At 40.9% G+C, this 20,991-nt stretch overlaps 1 protein-coding gene across 5 annotated transcripts in view; it reads left to right on the forward strand.

The window, feature by feature from the left end:
* CDKL2 (cyclin dependent kinase like 2) overlaps nucleotides 1–20,991 on the forward strand; it is a 57,461-nt gene that overhangs the window by 24,132 nt on the left and 12,338 nt on the right. For 4 of the 5 annotated variants that reach the window (XM_089301663.1, XM_070079458.2, XM_089301662.1 and 1 more), the window contains 7 exons: nucleotides 4,304–4,482; nucleotides 6,230–6,342; nucleotides 9,125–9,264; nucleotides 12,576–12,664; nucleotides 16,478–16,613; nucleotides 17,796–18,094; nucleotides 18,666–18,759. In XM_089301663.1, the coding sequence (XP_089157789.1) occupies nucleotides 4,304–4,482; nucleotides 6,230–6,342; nucleotides 9,125–9,264; nucleotides 12,576–12,664; nucleotides 16,478–16,613; nucleotides 17,796–18,094; nucleotides 18,666–18,759 (1,050 nt within the window). 5 annotated transcript variants of the gene reach the window in all.

Consider the following 20,991-nt stretch of genomic DNA (forward strand, 5'->3'; position numbering starts at 1 on the left):
AGTATGAGATGTGACTGAATCACATACTCAGTGGCACTGATTCAGGCTCCTCATAAAAAGCATAAGCCTGTCATCCTCATGGGCCTGTACTTTTGAAGTCAGGGGTTTAAACTCCACACGAAGGACGGACTTGCCGATGGATTCAGTAGACAAAAAAGTCTGATTTTTCTCGTTATTGAAGAATATTTGAATGTGTCCTGCCTATGTTTGCTCCTGTGTCCCTTTATAGTTTATACTTTTATGACATATATATATATACACATATATTTTATACTTTCATAACTAATCAACCCGTATTTAGTAACCCATTCCAACTTTAGATCTTCTATTACATGCAGGCACTGTGGAGTCAAATGCTGCTGGCATGAGTGCCATTCTGTCTTTAAAGCAGTAGATTTAATACCAAGTAGCTCCATGCAGAGCATTCATATATCTCTTTAAACCATATAAAATGTGAGTATTTTATGGGGAGAGAACTGATCTTACTCTAATAATTTATGATCAGTTACCTCAAAGGAGCTTCTGTGTTGCCTTACAGTTACACTACTTTTTCCTGGCCCATGTGCTCTCAAACTCTCCTAGATTATGATTTCATAGCACTTTTTCCCTCAAACCTCTCAGAGCTCTTCTCCAATCCTCACTCCTATCCCACTGTTAAATGGAGATAACAATGAAATATATCTCATAGGGTTAGTATGAAGATAGAGGAAGTTAAAACATAAAACATGTAGAATGGTACTCAAAATGTAAATGATCAAGTGTTAGCTATGTTGCTGTTACTAATATTAATGAAATATATCCTAAGGTTTTGTTTTCTGGGCAGTTATTTCTACTCTATTTTTAAAAAAGATTTATTTATTTGTTTGGAAGGCACAGTGACAGGGTGAGACACACACATACACATAGAGAAGGACCTTCCATTTGCTGGTTCACTCCTGAAAGGGCTGCGACAGGACTGGGCCATACGAAAGCCAGGAGCCAGGAAATCCATCCTGGCCTCCCATGTGGGTGGTAGAGGCCCAGGTACAAGGGCCATCCTGCAGTGCCTTCCCAGACACATTAGCTGAAAGCAAAGAAACCAAAACTCAAAAACTGGCACTCCTGATATGGGATGCTGGCATCACAAGCAGTGACTTAACCTTCTATACCATAACACTGGCCCTAGTTATTTCTATTCTTAAAGCAGAGATATTATGGTGGGGAATGGTGAAAACACACTTGTGTACATAAAAATCTACATACACATATGCATATAGGATGAAATGTCTGACTTTTAAGAAAATCAAAATGTTTATTGCATTATTATTATACATTATTCATTTGTGCATGTATCTCTGTGAATACTTGGATTTCAATAATTTAAAATATCATTTAAGCCTTTTGTGAGTTAGGCTCAGTAAATATATTTAAAAACAAATTTAAGTTTGCTGTCATTTCAAGTTTGACCCAATTATATGGGAAATTTTGTGGTTGTTGATACTCCTAAAATTTTTTTTTGCTGAAATTAGTAAGTGTGATAGTTTATTTAGGTCATACCTAATATTAAAGATCCATGTCAGAGCCTATCCTGTTTGTAAAACTTTCTTTGCACTCCCCCCCCAAGTCTGCAGTGATAGCTTTTAGTAAAAAATTTTGTTCCTATCATCTTGATTATGCTTAGGTTCTGTTGTTACCAGAAATCATGAGTATTAGTTAGGAGGGAGCATGGCAGTCATGTACTTTATCCCTTTAATTTGGCAAATGAAAAGATAGATCCAGAAATATTATTGCATTGTCTAAGGCTGTACTGAAAACCTGAGACTAGTGCCCAAGTCTCTCAAATTCCAATTCAACCCTTTCTGTGCCAGCACAGGTGATCTGGAACTGGACCTGTGTCTTCACAGTAAAAGTGGGTAGCCTATGAAACACTCTCATCAATGACAGACTGCCGTTTAGTCTTCTGAAAAGACTGAAAACAAATTTTTAAAAATTTTGAAATACAACTTACTCATATTAGAGAATTTGGTCCAATAATTTGTTTTACCTACATGTGGAATTTTTAACCTTGTCTCTATCCCAGAATCCTGTTTTCTTCTTTGAGTCTCTTCTTTAGAAATCTTAACCCATGACTTTTTTTTAACCCTCTTTACATCTCTGACGGCTTGATGGATACCTCTCTTTGGGTGCTCAGCACTCCATCCAAAGCTCATATAGCTAAAACTTCACTAATGATTCCTTCAAAATAAACATTATAAAGAATTCTCTATTTTTGGTAATAGAACCACCATTTTTTTTTCTTTTCTCAGGTTGAAATAAAATATCTGAGATTACTCCTGAACTCTGTTGATCTCAAAAATGATTCCAAACCGTATCTCCTTCTGTACATTCCTCCATCACTGGCCTAGTTTGAACCTGTGTCATCTCATAGTTGGCCCACTGCTCTCCTTGCCTGTAGTCCTTCTCTCTGTTTCAGTTTGTTTATGACCAACATCTTTAACCTCCACACTGGTCATGTCATGTCCGTGGCTTTCCAGGGCTGTGACACAAGCTCTCACTTCCCAGGCTGGAGGTGAGGCAGCCTTCCTCCCTGTCATACAACCTGTAGTCTAAATACATTTCCCCATAGTTTCCTTTAAAAACTTAAATTTACTTTTTCACATCCCACAAGGGTTTTCTACATATTTTTTACTAGCATGTAGCAGTGTACACATGTTTATGGGACACAATGTGATATTCCAAGACATTTAATGTGTACTGATAATCAATATAATTAGCATTTCCATCTCCTTATCATTTCTTTATGTTTGGAGCTCCTCTCTTCTAGTTCTTCATAATATATAGTAGGCTCTTATGAACTGTAGTTACTCCACCGTGGTCACTCCATGTCTTCCTTCTATCTCTGTGTTGGTACCCATTATCCAACCTTCCTCTAGACCCTACTCCCAATCCCAACAGTTTCTTGAAATATTTCCATCTCCACTCTTGGTTTCCCTGTTGCATTCACTTGCATTCCCCTTATGTTTCTACATTTATGCATGTTACAGCTGAGATAAAAGACCTACCTTAGAGCCTACCCCTCTTCCTTTCCCTTCCCTTCCCTTCCCTTCCCTTCCCTTCCCTTCCCTTCCCTTCCCTTCCCTTCCCTTCCCTTCCCTTCCCTTCCCTTCCCTTCCCTTCCCTTCCCTTCCCTTCCCTTCCCTTCCCTTCCCTTCCCTTCCCTTCTTTAAGTTTTTATTTATTTGAATGTCAGAGTTACATAGAGAAGGAGAGGCAGAGAGAGAGAGAGAGGTCTTCCTTTGCTAGTTCACTCCCTGTTTGGCTGCAACTGCCGGAGCTGTACCGATTTGAAGCCAGGAGCCAGTAGCTTCTTCCAGGTCTCCCACACCGGTGCAAGGGCCTAAGGACTTGGGCCATCTTCTGCTTTCCCAGGCCATAGCAGAGAGCTGGATCAGAAGTGGAGCAGTTGGGACTTGAACTGGCACCCATATGGGATGCCAGCACTGCTACGCCACAGCACTGGCCCTAAGCCTACCCCTTTTCTTTTTTTTTTTTAATTTGACAGAGTTATAACAGTGAGAGAGAGAGAGACAGAGAGAAAGGTCCTCCCTCCTCTGGTTCACCCCCCAAATGGCCGCTATGGCCGGCGCTGCACCAAAGCCAGGAGCCAGGTGCCTCCTCCTGGTCTCCCATGCGGGCGCAGGGGCCCAAGTACCTGTGCCATCCTCCACCTCCCTCCTGGGCCACAGCAGAGAGCTGGACTGGAAGAGGAGCAACCAGGACTAGAACCCGGTGCCCACATGGGATGCTGGCGCCACAGGCGGAGGATTAACCAAGTGAGCCATGGCGCTGGCCCCCAAGCCTACCACTTTTCATAAAAATTTTTCTTGAACATTCTCATTCTTTAATGATAACTTAATCTCTTAGTTTTGAAAGTAGTCTTTAACCAGTAGTTGATTTGGTAATTAATTATAAAATTGGCCCCCTGAGGATGTGCAGAGTTCATATGCAAATAATACGCCATTTTTATAAGGGACTTGTGCATTTCAGATTTCAGAATCCATTGGGAGTCCTGTAACCAATCTCCCATGGATACGGAAGGACAACTTTATATTATTTTTCCCTTTATCTTTGAGTATTTAAACAAAATTTCAAGCATGAATGTTCTTTCTTGCCCAGCCAGCTCCTAGGTTATTTAAAGCTGGGGACAATTTTTATGTACTTTATTTGTATTCTTTGCAGGGACAGAAAGCTGCCCTATACATGGCAAGTGCTGAAAAGTGATGAATTTTATGTCGGATATTTTGTCTTCTGCCTTTTGTCTTAGATCATACATAGAGATATAAAGCCAGAGAATATATTGGTCTCCCAGTCTGGCGTTGTCAAGTTATGTGATTTTGGATTTGCACGGACACTGGCAGCTCCCGGAGAGGTTTACACTGATTATGTGGCAACTCGATGGTACAGAGCTCCAGAACTACTGGTTGGTGATGTCAAGTATGGCAAGTAAGACACCAGTAATACAAGGGAGCAGACTTTAAGTCTGGGATTTGTTTATAATATAATAAATGGTCCCTCTAACCCTGAAAGGAAAGTTTGAGTTTAGGGAACTTTATAAAGAGATTTTTAGTCATTTTTGGTGTTTCTCCTTTAAACATTCTTAAGCAACAAGTTAGGGTGAGTATACTTATTTTAAAAGGGAAATTAAATAAGTGATTTTTTTAAATTGTAAGTTGGAAATAGATATTTTTATCACTTGTAAAGAGAGGTTAACATTGATGAAAAAAGGCTGACACTGTTAGAATGAGGCAAGGTAAAGCAGGCAAGGTTAAAGGTATTTCTTTTTTTTTTAAGATTTGTTACTTGCAAGAGATACAGTGAGAAGGAGAGGGAGAGAGAGAGAGATTTTCAATCTGCTGGTTCACTTCCCAAATGGCCACACCAACCAGGAATTGGCCAGGCCGAAGCCAGGAGCCAGAAGCCTCTTCTGGATGTCCCACATGGGTGCAGGGGCCCAAGCACTTGGACCATCTTCTGCTGCTTTCCCAGGTGCATTAGCAGGGAGCTGGATTGGAAGTGGAGCATCCGGGTCTCAAACCCACACTCATAAGGGATACTGGCTTTGCAGGTGGTGGCTTAACCTGCTATGCCACAGCTCTGGCCCCAGGTTAGAAGTATTTTAAAAACACAAATTATGTTCATAAATGAATTCAAAGAAAAATGGGGGCTGGAGTGGTGGTACAGTGGGTTAAGCTACTGCCAACATAGCTGGCATCCCATGTGGGTGCCAGTTCAAGTCCCAGCTGTTCCTCTTCTGATCCAGCTCCCTAGTAATGCACCTGGGTAAGCAACAGAAGATGGCCTAACTGCTTGGACCCCTGCATCCATGTGGGAGACCCAGAAGAAGTTCCTGGCTCCTAGCTCTATATCGGCTATATCCTAGCTCTATATCTGGCAGTTGTGGCCATTTGGTGAGTGAAACAGCGAATGGAAGATCTCTCTCTGTCTCTCTCTCTGTAACTCTACTATACAAATAAATAAATAAATCTTTAAAAAAGAAAAATGGATTATAACTTTTGCTGCCTTTGATAGAAATCTTTCTAAAGTTTTTATATAATTATTATATTTTCAGAGTACATTAAACATTCTTTACTATTTCCTTGATTTTTCTGAGTTCTAATTTATTACCATGCTATAATTTTTGTATCATTTTATAATTCAGCAATGACCTTAAGTAATTTCAAGGTTGATGTCCCTGTTCTAAATGACACCATCATATTTTGAGTTCTTATTGATTTTTAAGAGAGTTTTCAAATTTATCCCTAAGCTTTTTTTTTTTTTTTTCTATTCAAGCTGTCCTCAACAACCACCTCTGTTCTCTAGTTTGCCTTTCTCAGTGTGCCGTGGAATAGACTGATCCTTGTTAGGACTGTGTCTAAAAAAAGGAAAGATTAAGCTCTAAATGGAAACCTGAGAATCTTACTTCCAGCTTAAAGTACACATAAAAACTATTTTGGCTTTTCAAAAGCCTTTTCTTTCTTATAACGCATGATTGAAGTTTTTGGAAATCTCACTTAGGTGAAATTGGGAATTAGAACTTTTAACTGACACGGAAATGTCTTTTATAGGTAATTTAAGGCATACTACTACTATTTTCAATACCAAAAATGCCAACTAGTAATATGCAGAACAAATGTAGTCATTGTAAATATATTAGGATGCCAGATTTTATATCTCATTGCTTTTCTTTCAGAGCTGTGGATGTGTGGGCCATTGGTTGTCTGGTAACTGAAATGCTCATGGGGGAACCCCTGTTTCCTGGAGACTCTGATATTGATCAGCTTTATCTTATTATGAGGTGTTTAGGTAAGATCACATACTTGCGTTTAAAATTTCAGCTGTGTTCTTCCTCTGTGTACATTTGTTTGTGTTGATTCTTAAGCTGCTGGTATATTAACAGTGATACATGTGTTAAGTGAAGATAGGAAGAAAATAGGGGAAAAAACCCTCAGATGTTAGTGCATATACATATGTTCTATTTTTAAAGACTTATTTGTTCATTTGACTGAGAGATAGAGGGAGAGACAAACAGAGAGAGAGAGAGATCTATCTGTCTGCTGGTTGACTCCCCAAATAACCACAAAGGTCAGGCTGAGCCATGTGGAAGTCAGGAGCCAGGAGCCAGGAACTCCATCCAGGTCTCCCATGTGGGAGGCAGGGGCCCAGGTACTTGGGCCAGCTTCCCCTGTTTCCCTAGTTGATTACCACAGAGCTGAATCGGAAATGGAGCAACCAGAACTTGAATTCAAACTCTGTTTTGGGATGCCAGAGTCCCAGACTGTGCCTTACTTGGCTGCAGCACAGTGCAGCCACTATACATGTGTTCTTAATCACATTCACCCCCTCCCTTACCTCATCAACAGAGAAGAAAATAGCAGAGATTGAGGTGGGCATTTTGGCAGAGTGAGTTTAGACGCTGCTTGGAATGCCTGTAAACATCCAATATCCGAGTGCTAGTCCGGGCTATTCTGTGCTTTCTATCTGGCCTGGAGGCAGCAAGTGGTTGCAGTTGGTCCCCTGCTCCCATGTGGAAGACCCAGGAGGAGTTCCTGACTGGCTTCAGCCTGGCATATCCTTGTGGGCAACTGAGAAGTGAACCTGTGGATAGAAGAGTTCTCTCTATATTTCTCTTTCTCTCCCTCTGTCTCTGCCTTTCACATAAAATACTTACTTTTTTTTAAAAAGCAGAGATTGTATATTCTTTACACTTTTACATTTAGTTAATCAGATAAGAGAGAAAGCATGCAAATGATTGTTTATTATCTTTGAGTCAGTAAGCATTTGGTGTAGTGTGACTGTTATTAGCCCTCAAGATGAGTGAGGGACAGAAGACTTCCAAGGTGGTTTAATCTTGCTTCAGGTTTGACTTTTGTGGTTAGTGCTTTATATAAAATTTTCAAAGTTAGGCAATCAAGGCCTTAAATGTGTTGAAAGTCAACTTCGTGTTCAAAGATAGAATTTGGAAGATGGAAATAATGGGAAACTACTTGAGCTTAATTTAACTATTTGATTTTAGGCTTCCATGTTAGAAATTCAATAAATAGTACCATGATTTCTTATCATAGAATTTTCATATATAAAGTAGGCATTAAAGTTGAGAAAAAAAATAAAATGCTCAAATCTGACTTTAGATACAGGTAGCAAATGAGTTCACCAAAAATTAAATCCTTTAAAAGATTTTTTTAATTTTCATTTTGTTTGAAAGCCAGAGAGAGAAAGTTAGACACACACACACACAGATGGAGAGAGAGCTTCCACCCACTGGTTTACTCCCCAAATGTCTGCAAAGGCTAAAGCTGGGTCAGGCTGAAGCTAGGAGCCCAGAACTCAATCCTGGTCTCCCATGTGCAGGATAGGGACCTAAATACTTGGGGTATCACCTTCTGTCTCCAGTGAGCACATTAATAGGAAGCTGGAAACAGGAGAGAAGCTAGGACTTGAACTAGGCAATCTGATACAATATACAGACGCCCCAGATGGCAACTTAACCACTATGCTAAATGCTCGTCTCCCAAAAGCTAAATTATTTTTTTAAAAAAAGTTTACTTGTTTATTTATTTGAGAGGTAGAGTTACAGACAGAGAGACAAAGAAAGAGAAAGGTTTTCCATCTGCTGGTTCACTCCCCAAATGGTCACAGCAGCAGGAGCTGGGCTGGTCTAAAGCCAGGAGCCAGAAACTTCCTCCGGGTCTCTCTGACGGGTGCAGGGGCCCAAGCACTTGGGCCATCTTCAGCTGCTTTCCCAGGCCACAGCAGAGAGCTGGATCCGAAGAGGAGCAGCTGGGACATAAACTGGCACTCATATGGGATGCCAGCGCTGTAGGCCAAGGCTTAGCCTACAGCCCCCAAAATTAAATTCTTAAAGGATAGAATTGTTTTATCAAGATTAGATTCTATCCACATGACTGTTTATATTGCTTTGGTCAGCATTTTACACTGTATTAGAAATAAATGCTGGCCGGCGCCCCGGCTCACTAGGCTAATCCTCTGCCTTGCAGTGCTGGCACACTGGGTTCTAGTCCCGGTCGGGGCGCCGGATTCTGTCCTGGTTGCCCCTCTTCCAGGCCAGCTCTCTGCTGTGGCCAGGGAGTGCAGTGGAGGATGGCCCAGGTGCTTGGGTCCTGCACCCCATGGGAGACCAGGAGAAGCACCTGGCTCCTGGCTTCGAATCAGCACTGCGTGCTGGCTGCGGCAGCCATTGGAGGGTAAACCAATGGCAAAGGAAGACCTTTCTCTTTGTCTCTCTCTCTCACTGTCCACTCTGCCTGTCAAAAAAAAAAAAAAAAAAAAAAAAAAAGAAATAAATGCTGGTACTGACATCTGGAAAGTTATAAAAATGATCTTTACCAGTCCTTTTCTTAGGCTCCCTTCCTTCAGTTCTATTTATAGCAGTGTGTGAACTTTTCTAAATGAGTCAAAGCCACCGTAAAAACTGCCATTTTCCATGACAGTAGCAGCATTGTCTTTGATTAATTTTGCATACTGAGAGCCCCCAAGCTCCACTGTTTCTTCTACTCCACTGCACCTGTCTCTTCCCTGTTCCTGTCATGTTTTGTGCTGACAGAGTATGTGCTGTTTTCACTTCCAGGTAATCTAATTCCAAGACACCAGGAGCTTTTTTATAAAAATCCTGTGTTTGCTGGAGTAAGGTTGCCTGAAATCAAGGAATCAGAACCTCTTGAAAGACGCTATCCCAAGCTCTCAGAAGTTGTGATAGATTTAGCAAAGGTAATCCTACTCTTTCTTGTCACTTTTTTTTTTTTTCAAGGATTTATTTATATATTTGAGAAGCAGAGCTACAGACAGAGAGAGGGAGATGAAAGAAAGGTCTTCCATCTGCTGGTTCACTCCCCAAATGGCTGCAATGGCCAGAGCCAGGCCAATTGGAGGCCAGGTACTTCTTCCAGGTCTCCTATAGGTGCAAGGGCCCGAGCACTTGAGCCGTCTTCCACTGCTTTCCTAGGCCAGCAGCAGGGAGCTGGATTTGAAGTGGAACATCCAGGATTTGAAGTAGGCTTAACCAGCTATACCACAGCGCCGGCCCCTCTTGTCACTTTCTGACAGGGAGCATATCTGTTATAGAGACTTGGCTTTCTCTTTTTCTTGTCTAGTTATCTTGTAAGTTAGCGATTTCCTCTCAATATTTTAATTTTTGCACAAAAAGGAAGAGTTTAGATAATTTGATGGTGATGCTGGGGTGTGGGTACTTCAGAGACAAAGGCCTGAGAATCTGATCTACGTTGAAGTTCACTAAGAAACCATTTAGTCGGCCGTGGCTCAATAGGCGCTCAATAGGCTAATCTTCCACCTAGCGGTGCCGGCACAGCGGGTTCTAGTCCCGGTTGGGGCGCCAGATTCTGTCCCGGTTGCCCCTCTTCCAGGCCAGCTCTCTGCTGTGGCCAGGGAGTGCAGTGGAGGATGGCCCAAGTGCTTGGGCCCTGCACCCCATGGGAGACCAGGAGAAGCACCTGGCTCCTGCCTTCATATCAGCGCGAGTGCAGTAGAGGATGGCCCAAGTGTTTGGGCCCTGCACCCCATGGGAGACCAGGAGAAGCACCTGGCTCCTGCCTTCGGATCAGCGCGGTGCGCCGGCCGCAGTGCACCAGCCGTGGCAGCCATTGGAGGGTGAACCAACGGCAAAAGGAAGACCTTTCTCTCTGTCTCTCTCTCTCTCACTATCCACTCTGCCTGTCAAAAAGAAAAAAAAAAAAAGAAACCATTTAGTGTCATGTAGCATCTTTTAACTGTGAAAACATCCTCATCAAACACATAAAAATGCAGTATTTTTAATGCTTAACATTTAAAATGCAAGTTTTGTGTAAATGGAACAGAGAAGAAAAGTAGGACAAGAAAATGAAAAGAAGGATAAAGTAGAAAATACTAATGATAAGACTTAGGGTTGTGACCTGTAGTATGTTGTCAAGGAGGCTTTTGCTTAGCCACTGGATGTGCTGAAGCTGTTTTATAAATACACATTACTTTTTTGTATCTTTTTAAAAATTTTATTTATTTATTTGAGAGGCAGAGTTACAGAGAGGCAGAGGCAGAGAAAGAGGTCTTCCATATGCTGGTTCACTCCCCAAATGGCTGCAACAGCCAGAGCTAGGCTGATCCAAAGCCAGGAGTCAGGAGCTTCTTCCAGGTCTCCCATGTGGGTGCAGGGGCCCAAACACTTGGGCCATCTTTCACTACATTCCTAGGCCACAGCAGAGAGCTGGATCAGAAGTAGAGCAGCTGGGACTTGAACTGACACCCATATGGAATGCCAGCACTGCAGGTGGTGGCTTTACCCACTATACCATAGTGTCAGCCCTTTGTTTTGTATTTGACTAAGGAAGATGTTTGGGAAATTTTCACTTGAATCAAGTTGTCTCCAAAAGTTGCCCTTTTAGGATTATTAGCTCAAAAATTTCTCATTAGTTAGGGTTACCCAGGGTATTGATAAAAATAATTATCTCTTGGGATGGTTTGTGGGTGGGAGGGAGGTTATGGGGAGAAAAACCACTATAATCCAAAAGTTGTACTTTTGAAATTTATATTAATTAAATAAAAGTTTTCTAAAAATATTTAAAAATAATTATCTCTAAAACACCTGGATGATTATATACTGTTTAATCAAGATTTTTTTTTTGCTTTCCCTAACTCATGGGAAAAATGTAAACTTGTAACTAATTATAACAAATTCTTTGATTAATATATTTCTACTTTTCTAAAATTTTGTAATAGATGAAATACTGTTCATTGTGGCTTGCTTTATGGTATATCTGTAAAGGGATTTAAGAAAATAAACCTAAAAAGCTGTTGTCCAACATGTATCCCTTCAGTAGAATCATACAACGTTTTAAGCATTTTGTTATAGAAATTTCAACATAGAATAGAAAACAGATGATAATCCTTAGTCTATCCATACTACTTTCAACTTTTTCAAGAGTATTTTGAAGCAAATCCCAGACATTATATCAGTTCACTTACATAGTGAAAGTGTACAATAACACATAGAAAGTTTTCTGTTCATTTAAAGCAACTTATTGAATCCTGTCTGTTTTTGCTGGCATTGAGAGGATTTCAATAAATCACAGCAAGACCATGAATTAATATCTGCTAAAGTATGTAGCCCATTAATAAGCACAGTGTAGGTTCTGTCATAGGTTCTTTCCCTTCTATTCGGCGATGATTTTGACTTTTAAAGATTCACAATAGGGGAGGGTGTTTGGAGCAGTGGCTTAAGGGATGCCTGTATCTCAAATCAGAGGGCCTAGCTCAGTTTCTACTATTTGACTTCCTGCTATTGCACAACCTGAAAGGCAGCAGATGATGGCTCAAGTACCTAGGTCCCTGACATCCACTTGGGATGCCTGGATTGAGTTTTGTGTTTCTGGCTTTGGCCTTGCTCAGCCATGATTGTTGTGGGCATTTGGGGAGTGAACCAGAGAATGGAAGATTTCTCTTTCTGTCTCTCTACATTTCAAATAAAGTGGAAATAATGAATAAAGATGTTAACAATTTACAGCAATTCCTTAATATTTTGTCTAATCGATATTCCATATTTCATTGATTTTCACATCACTTCTTCTTACCGTTAAGATCCAGATGAAAACTGTGGATCCCAGTTTGTTGATTTGCCTTTTAAGACAGTTTATCATCTCTTCTTCATCTCTTTTTTGTTTAAACCTTGCAGTTTATTTGTTAATGAAACTAAGTGGTTCATCTCATAGAACTGTCCATATGATGTAGTTTAACATGTTCCTCTGTGTACCGTGTTTCTTATAATCTCATAATAGAGCTGAAACCTGACTAGAATCAGACTGCTTCATAGGAGGTTTGTATATTTCCATGTAGAGACAGTAAATGTCTGGTGGTCTTTTTGTGTGTGTGTGATATTAGCAGTGATTGATATCATCATTTAGGTTTGTGCTTTTTCTTTATCCTTGGTTGGAAATGTCTAAAATTCATTGGTTATAAAGAATTTTCTATTTTTAGCAATTTAAATACAGGCAGTTTTTCTTGGGTATGAACTATGTGTATTCTTGGTTTTTCAGAAATGCTTACATGTTGACCCAGACAAAAGGCCCTTCTGTGCTGAGCTCCTACACCATGATTTCTTTCAGATGGATGGATTTGCTGAGCGGTATGGTACTGACCCAGGTTTTCTACGTCACTCCAACCTAGAGTTAAGGAAGACTTCCAGATCAGTCACAGACAGCATTTACCCTATTTCTGTTCCTACATACTTTTGCAAGATCTCAAGTATCTGCCCTGCTTCATCCACCCTTTTTTTTTTATTTTAAAGATACTGCAATTTTTATATACTTTAAATGATTTTTTGCAGCTGTTTGGCTTTGCAGCACAGCAATTCATACACTATACTGTACAAAATTACCAGCAAGACTGGAATGATGTATTAATAGAAGGCACCATCATGCTTATTACATTACCAGAGAACAAAAATACAGTAAAGACAATTTTCACTGTACACAGTTTAAAGAAAGGAAAAGGGGGAGGAGGAGTGTGTTGAGCAGCCAACCATCCCTGTACTGAAGAGGGGCAGGTAGAAAAAACCTTAGATGTGCTTCCTCCACCCTTAACAATAATGCAGCTCCCAGGGATCAGTCTCCTACATTTATACATTCATGGCCTTGTTTTTCATGAAAGAGGAATTCATGCTTTTCTTTCTGTCTCCCGGTAGTGACATCTGCCATTTCAATCACTTATTTCTGTGTTGCTACCACCTGTGTGATGCCATCATGTTGGGTACCAGTGCTATTGCAAAAGTGCATCTCCTGTTGCTGCCAAAGTTACACTACACTAAGTCTTATGATGCTGACACTGCAATGTGCCAGAGACCTTAAAGGGCCAAACCTGCGGTTGCCACAGCTGCTGGCATGGTTTTTTGTGCTGCTCAGTTGCTGGCAACAGTTCGACAGACAAAATAAAAATAGTGAGATGAGTGGTAGTGACATTGCTTTATATCCTTGCAAATGTCTTCAGTATCTAGCTTAATAAAAGGCAGCTGGTATCTCATATTTATATCTGTACTCGGTGAGTGTTGATACAGTGTTTTTTTTAATTGAAATATATGAAGAAACTCTGGCCTCACGAATATACATAGCTAGAAAATGAAAGAGTATTATTAAATAGATTTTTAAAGATAATTGTGGATATTCTTCTTCAATTCTAAACCAAACCTCTGACAGTATTTTCTTAAAGTGTGGTCACACTGAGGAATCAGAAATTTTATCAATGAATTTTTCTTCCTCTGTTAGATTAAAATCCTTTTATCTGTCTTGCCTTTTGAACATGTCTTTTACTCATGCATACTCTTTTAGAAACATAAATGTTTTTATAAATTTGATTTATTTAGTTGAAAGGCAGAATTAGAGAGAGAGACACCCACAGAGACAAAGAGAGAGACAGAGAGATCTTCCATTAGCTGGCACACTCTCCAAATGGCTGCAACAGCCAGGGTTAGACTGGGGAGAAGCCAGGAGCTTCATCCAGGTCTCCCACATGGATGCAGGACCCAGCCACTTGGGCCATCTTCTGCTCCTTTCCTAGGCACATTAGCAGGGAGCTAGATCAGAAGTGGAGCAGCCAGGACTCAAACCAGTGTCCTTATGAGATGTTGGCATCACAGACGACCCTTTAACCCGCTACGCCACAATGCTGGTCCCCCATGAATTCTTTTGAAGCATCATGCAAAATAATTTGGAAAATACTAGTTTTATGGATTATATAAATCTTAAAAATGTTTTTAATAGATTTTAAAAAAATTTTATTTGAGGCCGGTGCCGCGGCTCACACCTTGTTCAAGTCCCGGTCAGGGCGCCGGTTCTGTCCCGGTTGCCCCTCTTCCAGTCCAGCTCTCTGCTGTGGCCCCGGAGTACAGTGAAGGATGGCCCAAGTCCTTGGGCCCTGCACCCGCATGGGAGACCAGGAGGAAGCACCTGGCTCCTGGCTTCGGATCAGCGTGGTGTGCCGGCTGCAGCGGCCATTGGAGGGTGAACCAACGGAAGGAAGACCTTTCTCTCTGTCTCTCTCTCTCACTGTCCACTCTGCCTGTCAAAAAAAAAAAAAAAATTTATTTGAAAGTGTGACAGAGAGAGGAGGAAAGACAAAGAGGGCCGGCACCGCGGCTTAATAGGCTAATCCTCCGCCTTGTGGCGCCAGCACACCGGGTTCTAGGGTGCCGGATTCTGTCCCGGTTGCCCCTCTTCCAGGACAACTCTCTGCTGTGGCCAGGGAATGCAGTGGAGGATGGCCCAAGTGTTTGGGCCCTGCACCCCATGGGAGACCAGGAGAAGCACCTGGCTCCTGCCATCGGATCAGCGCGGTGCGCCGGCCGCAGCACGCCGGCCACGGTGGCCATTGGAGGGTGAAACAACAGCAAAAGGAAGACCTTTCTCTCTGTCTCTCTCTCTCACTATCCACTCTGCCTGTCAAAAAAAAAAAAAAAAAAAAAAAAGACAAAGAGAGAGATCTTGCATCTGCTAGTTCATTTCCCAAATGGCCGCAGTGACTGAGGCTGGGCTAGGTTGAAGCCAGCAGCTCTTCTTCCTAGTCTCCCATGTGGGTGCAGGGGCCCAAGCATTTGGGCCATCCTCTGTTGCTTTCCCAGGTGTATTAGCAGGGAGCTGGATTGGAAGTGGAGCAGGCAGGATTGGAACCAATGCCCATTTGGGATGCTGGCATTGCAGGCAGAGGGTAAACTTGCTACACTACAATGTGGCTACCAAATCTTAAAAAAATGTTTACGGTCGGCGCCGCGGCTCACTAGGCTAATCCTCCGCCTTGTGGTGCTGGCACACCGGGTTCTAGTCCCGGTCGGGGCGCCGGATTCTGTCCCGGTTGCCCCTCTTCCAGGCCAGCTCTCTGCTGTGGCCAGGGAAGGCAGTGGAGGATGGCCCCAAGTACTTGGGCCTTGCACCCCATGGGAGACCAGGATAAGTACCTGGCTCCTGCCTTCTGATCAGCGCGGTACGCCGGCCGCGGTGGCCATTGGAGGGTGAACCAACGGCAAAGGAAGACCTTTCTCTCTCTCTCACTGTCCACTCTGCCTGTCCAAAAAAAAAAAAAAAAAGTTTACATATTTACCATCATTTTTTTAGTATCAAAAGATCACACTCTAGCTCATCAGGAAAGTCTTGGAAAGTATTAGGAACCTGTTAGAATCACAGTGGTAAGCCCAAGTTTAACAGAATTCTAATTTTTGCATAGAATTTTGAATTTTATTTTTGACACAAATGTTACCTCTTGTTTTCCTTGAGTGTCTAGCACACTTTGTTTATTTTTAAAAGGAAAATGACTGCCAATTGCCCCACATATTATAATATAATCATAGTTTTTATGCCACTCTTTCAAATAAAAATGCTGTTCCATGCAAATAGTTTTAGTTTTGCAAACAATAACACAAGTGTTTCCTTAAGACAACCAATGCACTTTGGTTTGTAGCAGATGTACTCATGCTCTCATTTTGTCACCCAGAATGTGAAAAAGTGTGTAACTTTGGTAAAAATCAATACCTTTTTACTACTACTACTATCAGGGACATTTTTAAGTAAAATTTTTTTTTTAAAGAAAATTGAGAATACGTGGCTATGAAGAAAACAATATTTGTAGTTCAGTTTGATGTCACTGCTTGGATTCTTGGTAAGGTGCCCTCATTGCTTTGGTACGGAGTGCAAGTGCCACATTGTGAAGAGAACAGCATCTCTTTAAGAACAGTTTGGTCTTTACTGACCTCCTGGAAGGTTTCCAGGCATCCCCCACAGGTTTTCAGATTGCTGTTTTGGAACTGCTAATCCGGGTCATGACTTTTCCCATTTTAAATAACACAGCCCAGTTTTGCACTCAAATTTTAAAAATAACAATCTTGAAATTCAAATATTGCATAGGCTTATCTGTCTCATCCAATTTATTTATTGACAAATGCATTTTTATGTAGGTTTTCTCAGGAACTACAGATGAAAGTACAGAAAGATGCCAGAAATATATCTTTATCTAAAAAATCCCAGAACAGAAAGAAGGAAAAGGAAAAGGATGATTCCTTAGGCGAAGAAAGAAAAACACTAGTGGTACAGGTAAATGTATATGTTTTGAATTTTAAATTTAAGGGAAAAAATGAAGACTTTTTAAAGTTTTTTGAGTGGTCAGCAAGTTGTTAATTTTTACCTTCATCGTAAAAACATGTCTTCTCTGTATGTATTACCTGCTATGAAAACTTAACATATAATGTTCTGAGTGCTTGCTGCTTACCAGACTATGCAATCATGCTTGTCAGGAAACCAAAACCACCAAGACTCATGTATATGTGCACACACATGTGCACACACATGTGCACACACAAGGAACACAAACATGCACACATACTCCACTTGTTTTCCTTATAGGATATGAGAGAAAAGTATAATTTTAGAATTTTATATAAAGTAGAGTGTTTTGAAGTTGAGATTTGGCTGTGTTTTTTTTTTTTTAAGATTTATTTATTTGAAAGTCAGAATTACACACAGAGAGAAAGAGAGGCAGAGAGAGAGAGAGAGAGAGAGAGAGAGAGAGAGGTCTTCCATCCGTTGGTTCACTCTCCAATTGGCCGCAACAGGTCAGAGATGAGCCTATCTGAAGCCAGGAGCCAGGAGCTTCTTCTGGGTCTCCTACGTGGGTGCTGGGGCCCAAGAACTTGGGCCATCTTCCACTGCTTTCCCAGGCCATAGCAGAGAGCTGGATCAGAACTGGAGCAGCCAGGACTCAAACAGGCACCCATATGGGATATCAGCACTGCAGGCAGCAGCTTCACCTGCTATGCCACAGCGCTGGCCCCTGGATATGTATTTTCAGTTCGCTTTTCCTGGTGAATTATTCAGAATCTGTCCATTTTAAGGTAATTCTAGTCTACCACCAGGTGCCTCCCATCAAGTGAACTGAAAGAAGTAAGGGCTCTCAGTTTTATGTTTTGATGATTATGAGTACATAAGAACATAAGTGACATTTTTGATACCTCTCCTGTGTTTTTCCCACTGAAATTTATATGTGTATGTATATGCATGTATCAGAGTTAGTTTGAATTGCATTTCTGGTCTTTTTGTATTTTTATAATAATGAGTAAGAATCTGGGTTTAATTTTAATTTTACAGGAAGAATGAAGAAAATGAGCACAAAAAGGTGATATATGTGAATTTCTGCTCTAGCTGACAAGTATTTTTTAGGAAGAGATGATTTTTCATCTTCCTCAGATTACTAACCTTAACATTTTTATTAATGGTCAGGATACCAATGCTGACTCCAAATTTAAGGATTCTAAAGTATTTAAAATAAAAGGATCAAAAATTGATGGAGAAAAAGTTGACAAAGGCAATAGAGCCTCAAATGCCAGCTGTCTCCATGACAGTGGGACAAGCCACATCAAAGCAGTGCCTTCCACAAGCCTCAGAGACTGCAGCAATGTCAGTGTGGATCACACAAGGAATCCAGGCATGGCCATTCCCCGCCTTACGCACAATCTTTCTGCAGTTGCTCCTGGAATTAATTCTGGAATGGGGACTATCCCAGGAGTTCAGAGTTACAGGTATGAATTGGGAAAATATAATTAAAATTTATTTAAGAACATATTTGCAAATTACAAGTATTTGTTCATTCATCCACATTGTTTTGCTCTGTATGAAGTTTATTTTTGTCATATAACTGTTTCAAAAGACTTTTTGGCTTGTATGGTGAAAATTACTAGTATTTGATCAAAAGAATTTACCTGAGTCCTAGGAAGTATGGTTGTAATTGTTTAAGGTGAAGAGAATCTACAACCATTTGGTCTGATAATGTGAAAGGAGGTTGTCGTAAGAAAAGGAAGAGGTGATTTGAGGGTGTGCTGCATGGTGTGACTGTAAGCATGTAGTGGTACAGAAAAGTTCCTTTTGTGAATATTGCTGAAAGAAGGGTAATTTATGTTAGGAGTGGGGGGCAAGGTGGGAGGCATGAGTGTAGTGATATGGGATAGGATGTTTCACAGATTTGTGTGCATTGGATATTTGAAAATAGGCATCTAATTCTGATTAAACTGCATTACACTTGGTGCTGTGGCTCTTGATTTGGTGCTTGAAAAAATAATTACTGCTCTGTCTTAATTTTTTTTTTTGTTACAGAGTGGATGAGAAGACTAAGAAGTATTGTATTCCATTTGTTAAGCCAAATAAACATTCTCCATCAGGCATTTATAATATGAATGTGACCACATCAGTGAGTAAACTGTTCTTAATAGAAGAACAAATGTTTGTTAGTTCTTGACTTGTATTAATGTTAAATATGGCAGTCAAGAACTGGGGGTTTTATTTGGAGACATATAAATAAAACTTCAATTAAGCATATATCATCCTAGCCTGTAATAGTCATAAGTATAGAATTTATTAGTCTGAAAGTTTAAATATAAAATATTGCTACAATGACATCTATTTTAATGTTTTTGGTAACAGTAAACTTTCCTAATCTGGTGCTTATTGATCGTTCTTTTTTAAAGTAGTTGAGAAAATAAATTATCTTGTTATCTCACCCATCCTATACCTTTACTGAAAGTATTCTGTTTATTCATATTTAACAAATATTTATTGATCATCTATTATGAGTAAGTCACTGAATGTCTTCACGGAGTTCATAGTCTAGTAGAGGATCAACAAATTAAAACATAGCATCAAGTTGTAACAGTGGAGGCATGTATGAGGTTCCCAGGTAGCACAGGATGGAAGGTTATTACTCTCAACAGAATGCTGCTTTTTAAAAGTAAGGCGAATCATCATCATTCTTGTGCTCAATACCCCCCACTGGGGCCAGCATCCTGGTACAGGGGGTAAAGCTGCTACTTGTGACACTAGCATTACATATCAGAGCATCAGTTCCAGACCTGGCTACTCTGCTTCCAATCCAGCTACTGCTGACCTGCCTGGGAAGACAGTGGGAGATGGCCTAAGTGCCTGGGCCACTGCCGCCTGTGTGGGAGACCAGAACGGAGTTCCTGGTTCCTGGTTTTTAGCTGCTCCAGACCTGGCTACCTTGGCCATTTGGGAATTGAATCAGCAGATAGAAGATCTTTCTTTCTTTGTCTTTCCCTCTCTGTCATTCTGCCCTTCAAATAAATAGATAAATAAATAAATCTTTAAAAATAAATAAGTAAATCTTATAAAAACAAAACAAAAAAAACACAGCAAACATCCTGTATTGGCTTTTTATCTCTGAATAAAGGCCAATCTTTACAGGGCCATGAGTCCATGCATGGCTAGAACCCCACACCTCTCTCTCCCATCTCCAGGTATTCCCTTTCTTTATGGTTCAATCTGTTCCAAGCACTCTGATTTCCTTGTTATTTCTGGAACGTGACCAGACATAGTCCTTTGATCTTTTACACTTGGTATTTCATTCTTCCCCCAGATGATCCAACAGATTAGCTTTTCTTCCTCCTCAGCTCACATGAAACTTTAGTGTGAAGTCTTACCTCCTACTCTCATCCATTTTGTCCCCCATTACTCTCTCATCCCCTCTCCTTGCTTTCCCTGCCCCCTTCCTCCCTCCATGGCAGATCCCTGACTTCCTCTGTATACTCTTTTTGTGTACTGTCTCTCGTACATAGGATACAAGCTGCCAAGTCAGGGATTTGTTCCTATGTGTTTATTTTCCTTGCTGCTCTACTTCAGCACTAGGACAGTGTTTAGCACACTGAAGTTGTTTAAGAAATGTGAATGAATGAGTTCCCCTCAAAGAAAAAAGGAGGTAAGGACCTATTTGCGAAGGTGCATTTTTTGCACAAATCGCCCTTTTCTGATCATTATTCTGAAAGCTGAAAAATACAGTCTTTCCATATTTCTCATGATTTGGACATTGCATTTTGATTTGCTTTTAATTACTCTTGTTTTTTAATTTCTGTGCCCATAGTACTTTCTTTTTTTTTTCTTTTGTTCTTTCCTTTTTGATAGCATCCTATTGATATTTTTTTTTAAGATTTCATTTATCCTTTATTTGAGAGGTAGGGTTACAGACAGTGAGAGGGAGAGACAGAGAGAAAGGTCTTCCATTCCTGGTTCACCCCCCAGATGGCTACAACGGCTGGGACTGGGCTGATCCAAAGCCAGGAGCCAGGAGCTTCTTCCAGGTCTCCCATGTGGGTGCAGGGGCCCAAGCACTTGGGCCATCTTCTACTGCTTTTCCCAGGCCATAGCAGAGAGCTGGACTGGAAGAGGAGCAGCCAGGACTCAACTGGCGCTCATATGGGATGCTGCCATTGCAGATAGAGGATTAACCTACTGTGCCACAGTGCCGGCCCTGCACCCTATTGATTTCTTTGTGACTATTTGTGTTTCCTAATCTTCATCTGCTTTGGGAGATCATTTTAGTAACAAGGCTTTTCAAAGTAGCTGGCTCAATAACATTTTGTTGGAATTGATATCAACCTGCCTTTAGGCATTACATAATCGTCGGTGGCTG

This window comes from Oryctolagus cuniculus, chromosome 8 (assembly GCF_051225735.1).
Source record: "Oryctolagus cuniculus isolate XC-2025 breed Fujian yellow rabbit chromosome 8, ASM5122573v1, whole genome shotgun sequence".
Taxonomy (NCBI): domain Eukaryota; kingdom Metazoa; phylum Chordata; class Mammalia; order Lagomorpha; family Leporidae; genus Oryctolagus; species Oryctolagus cuniculus.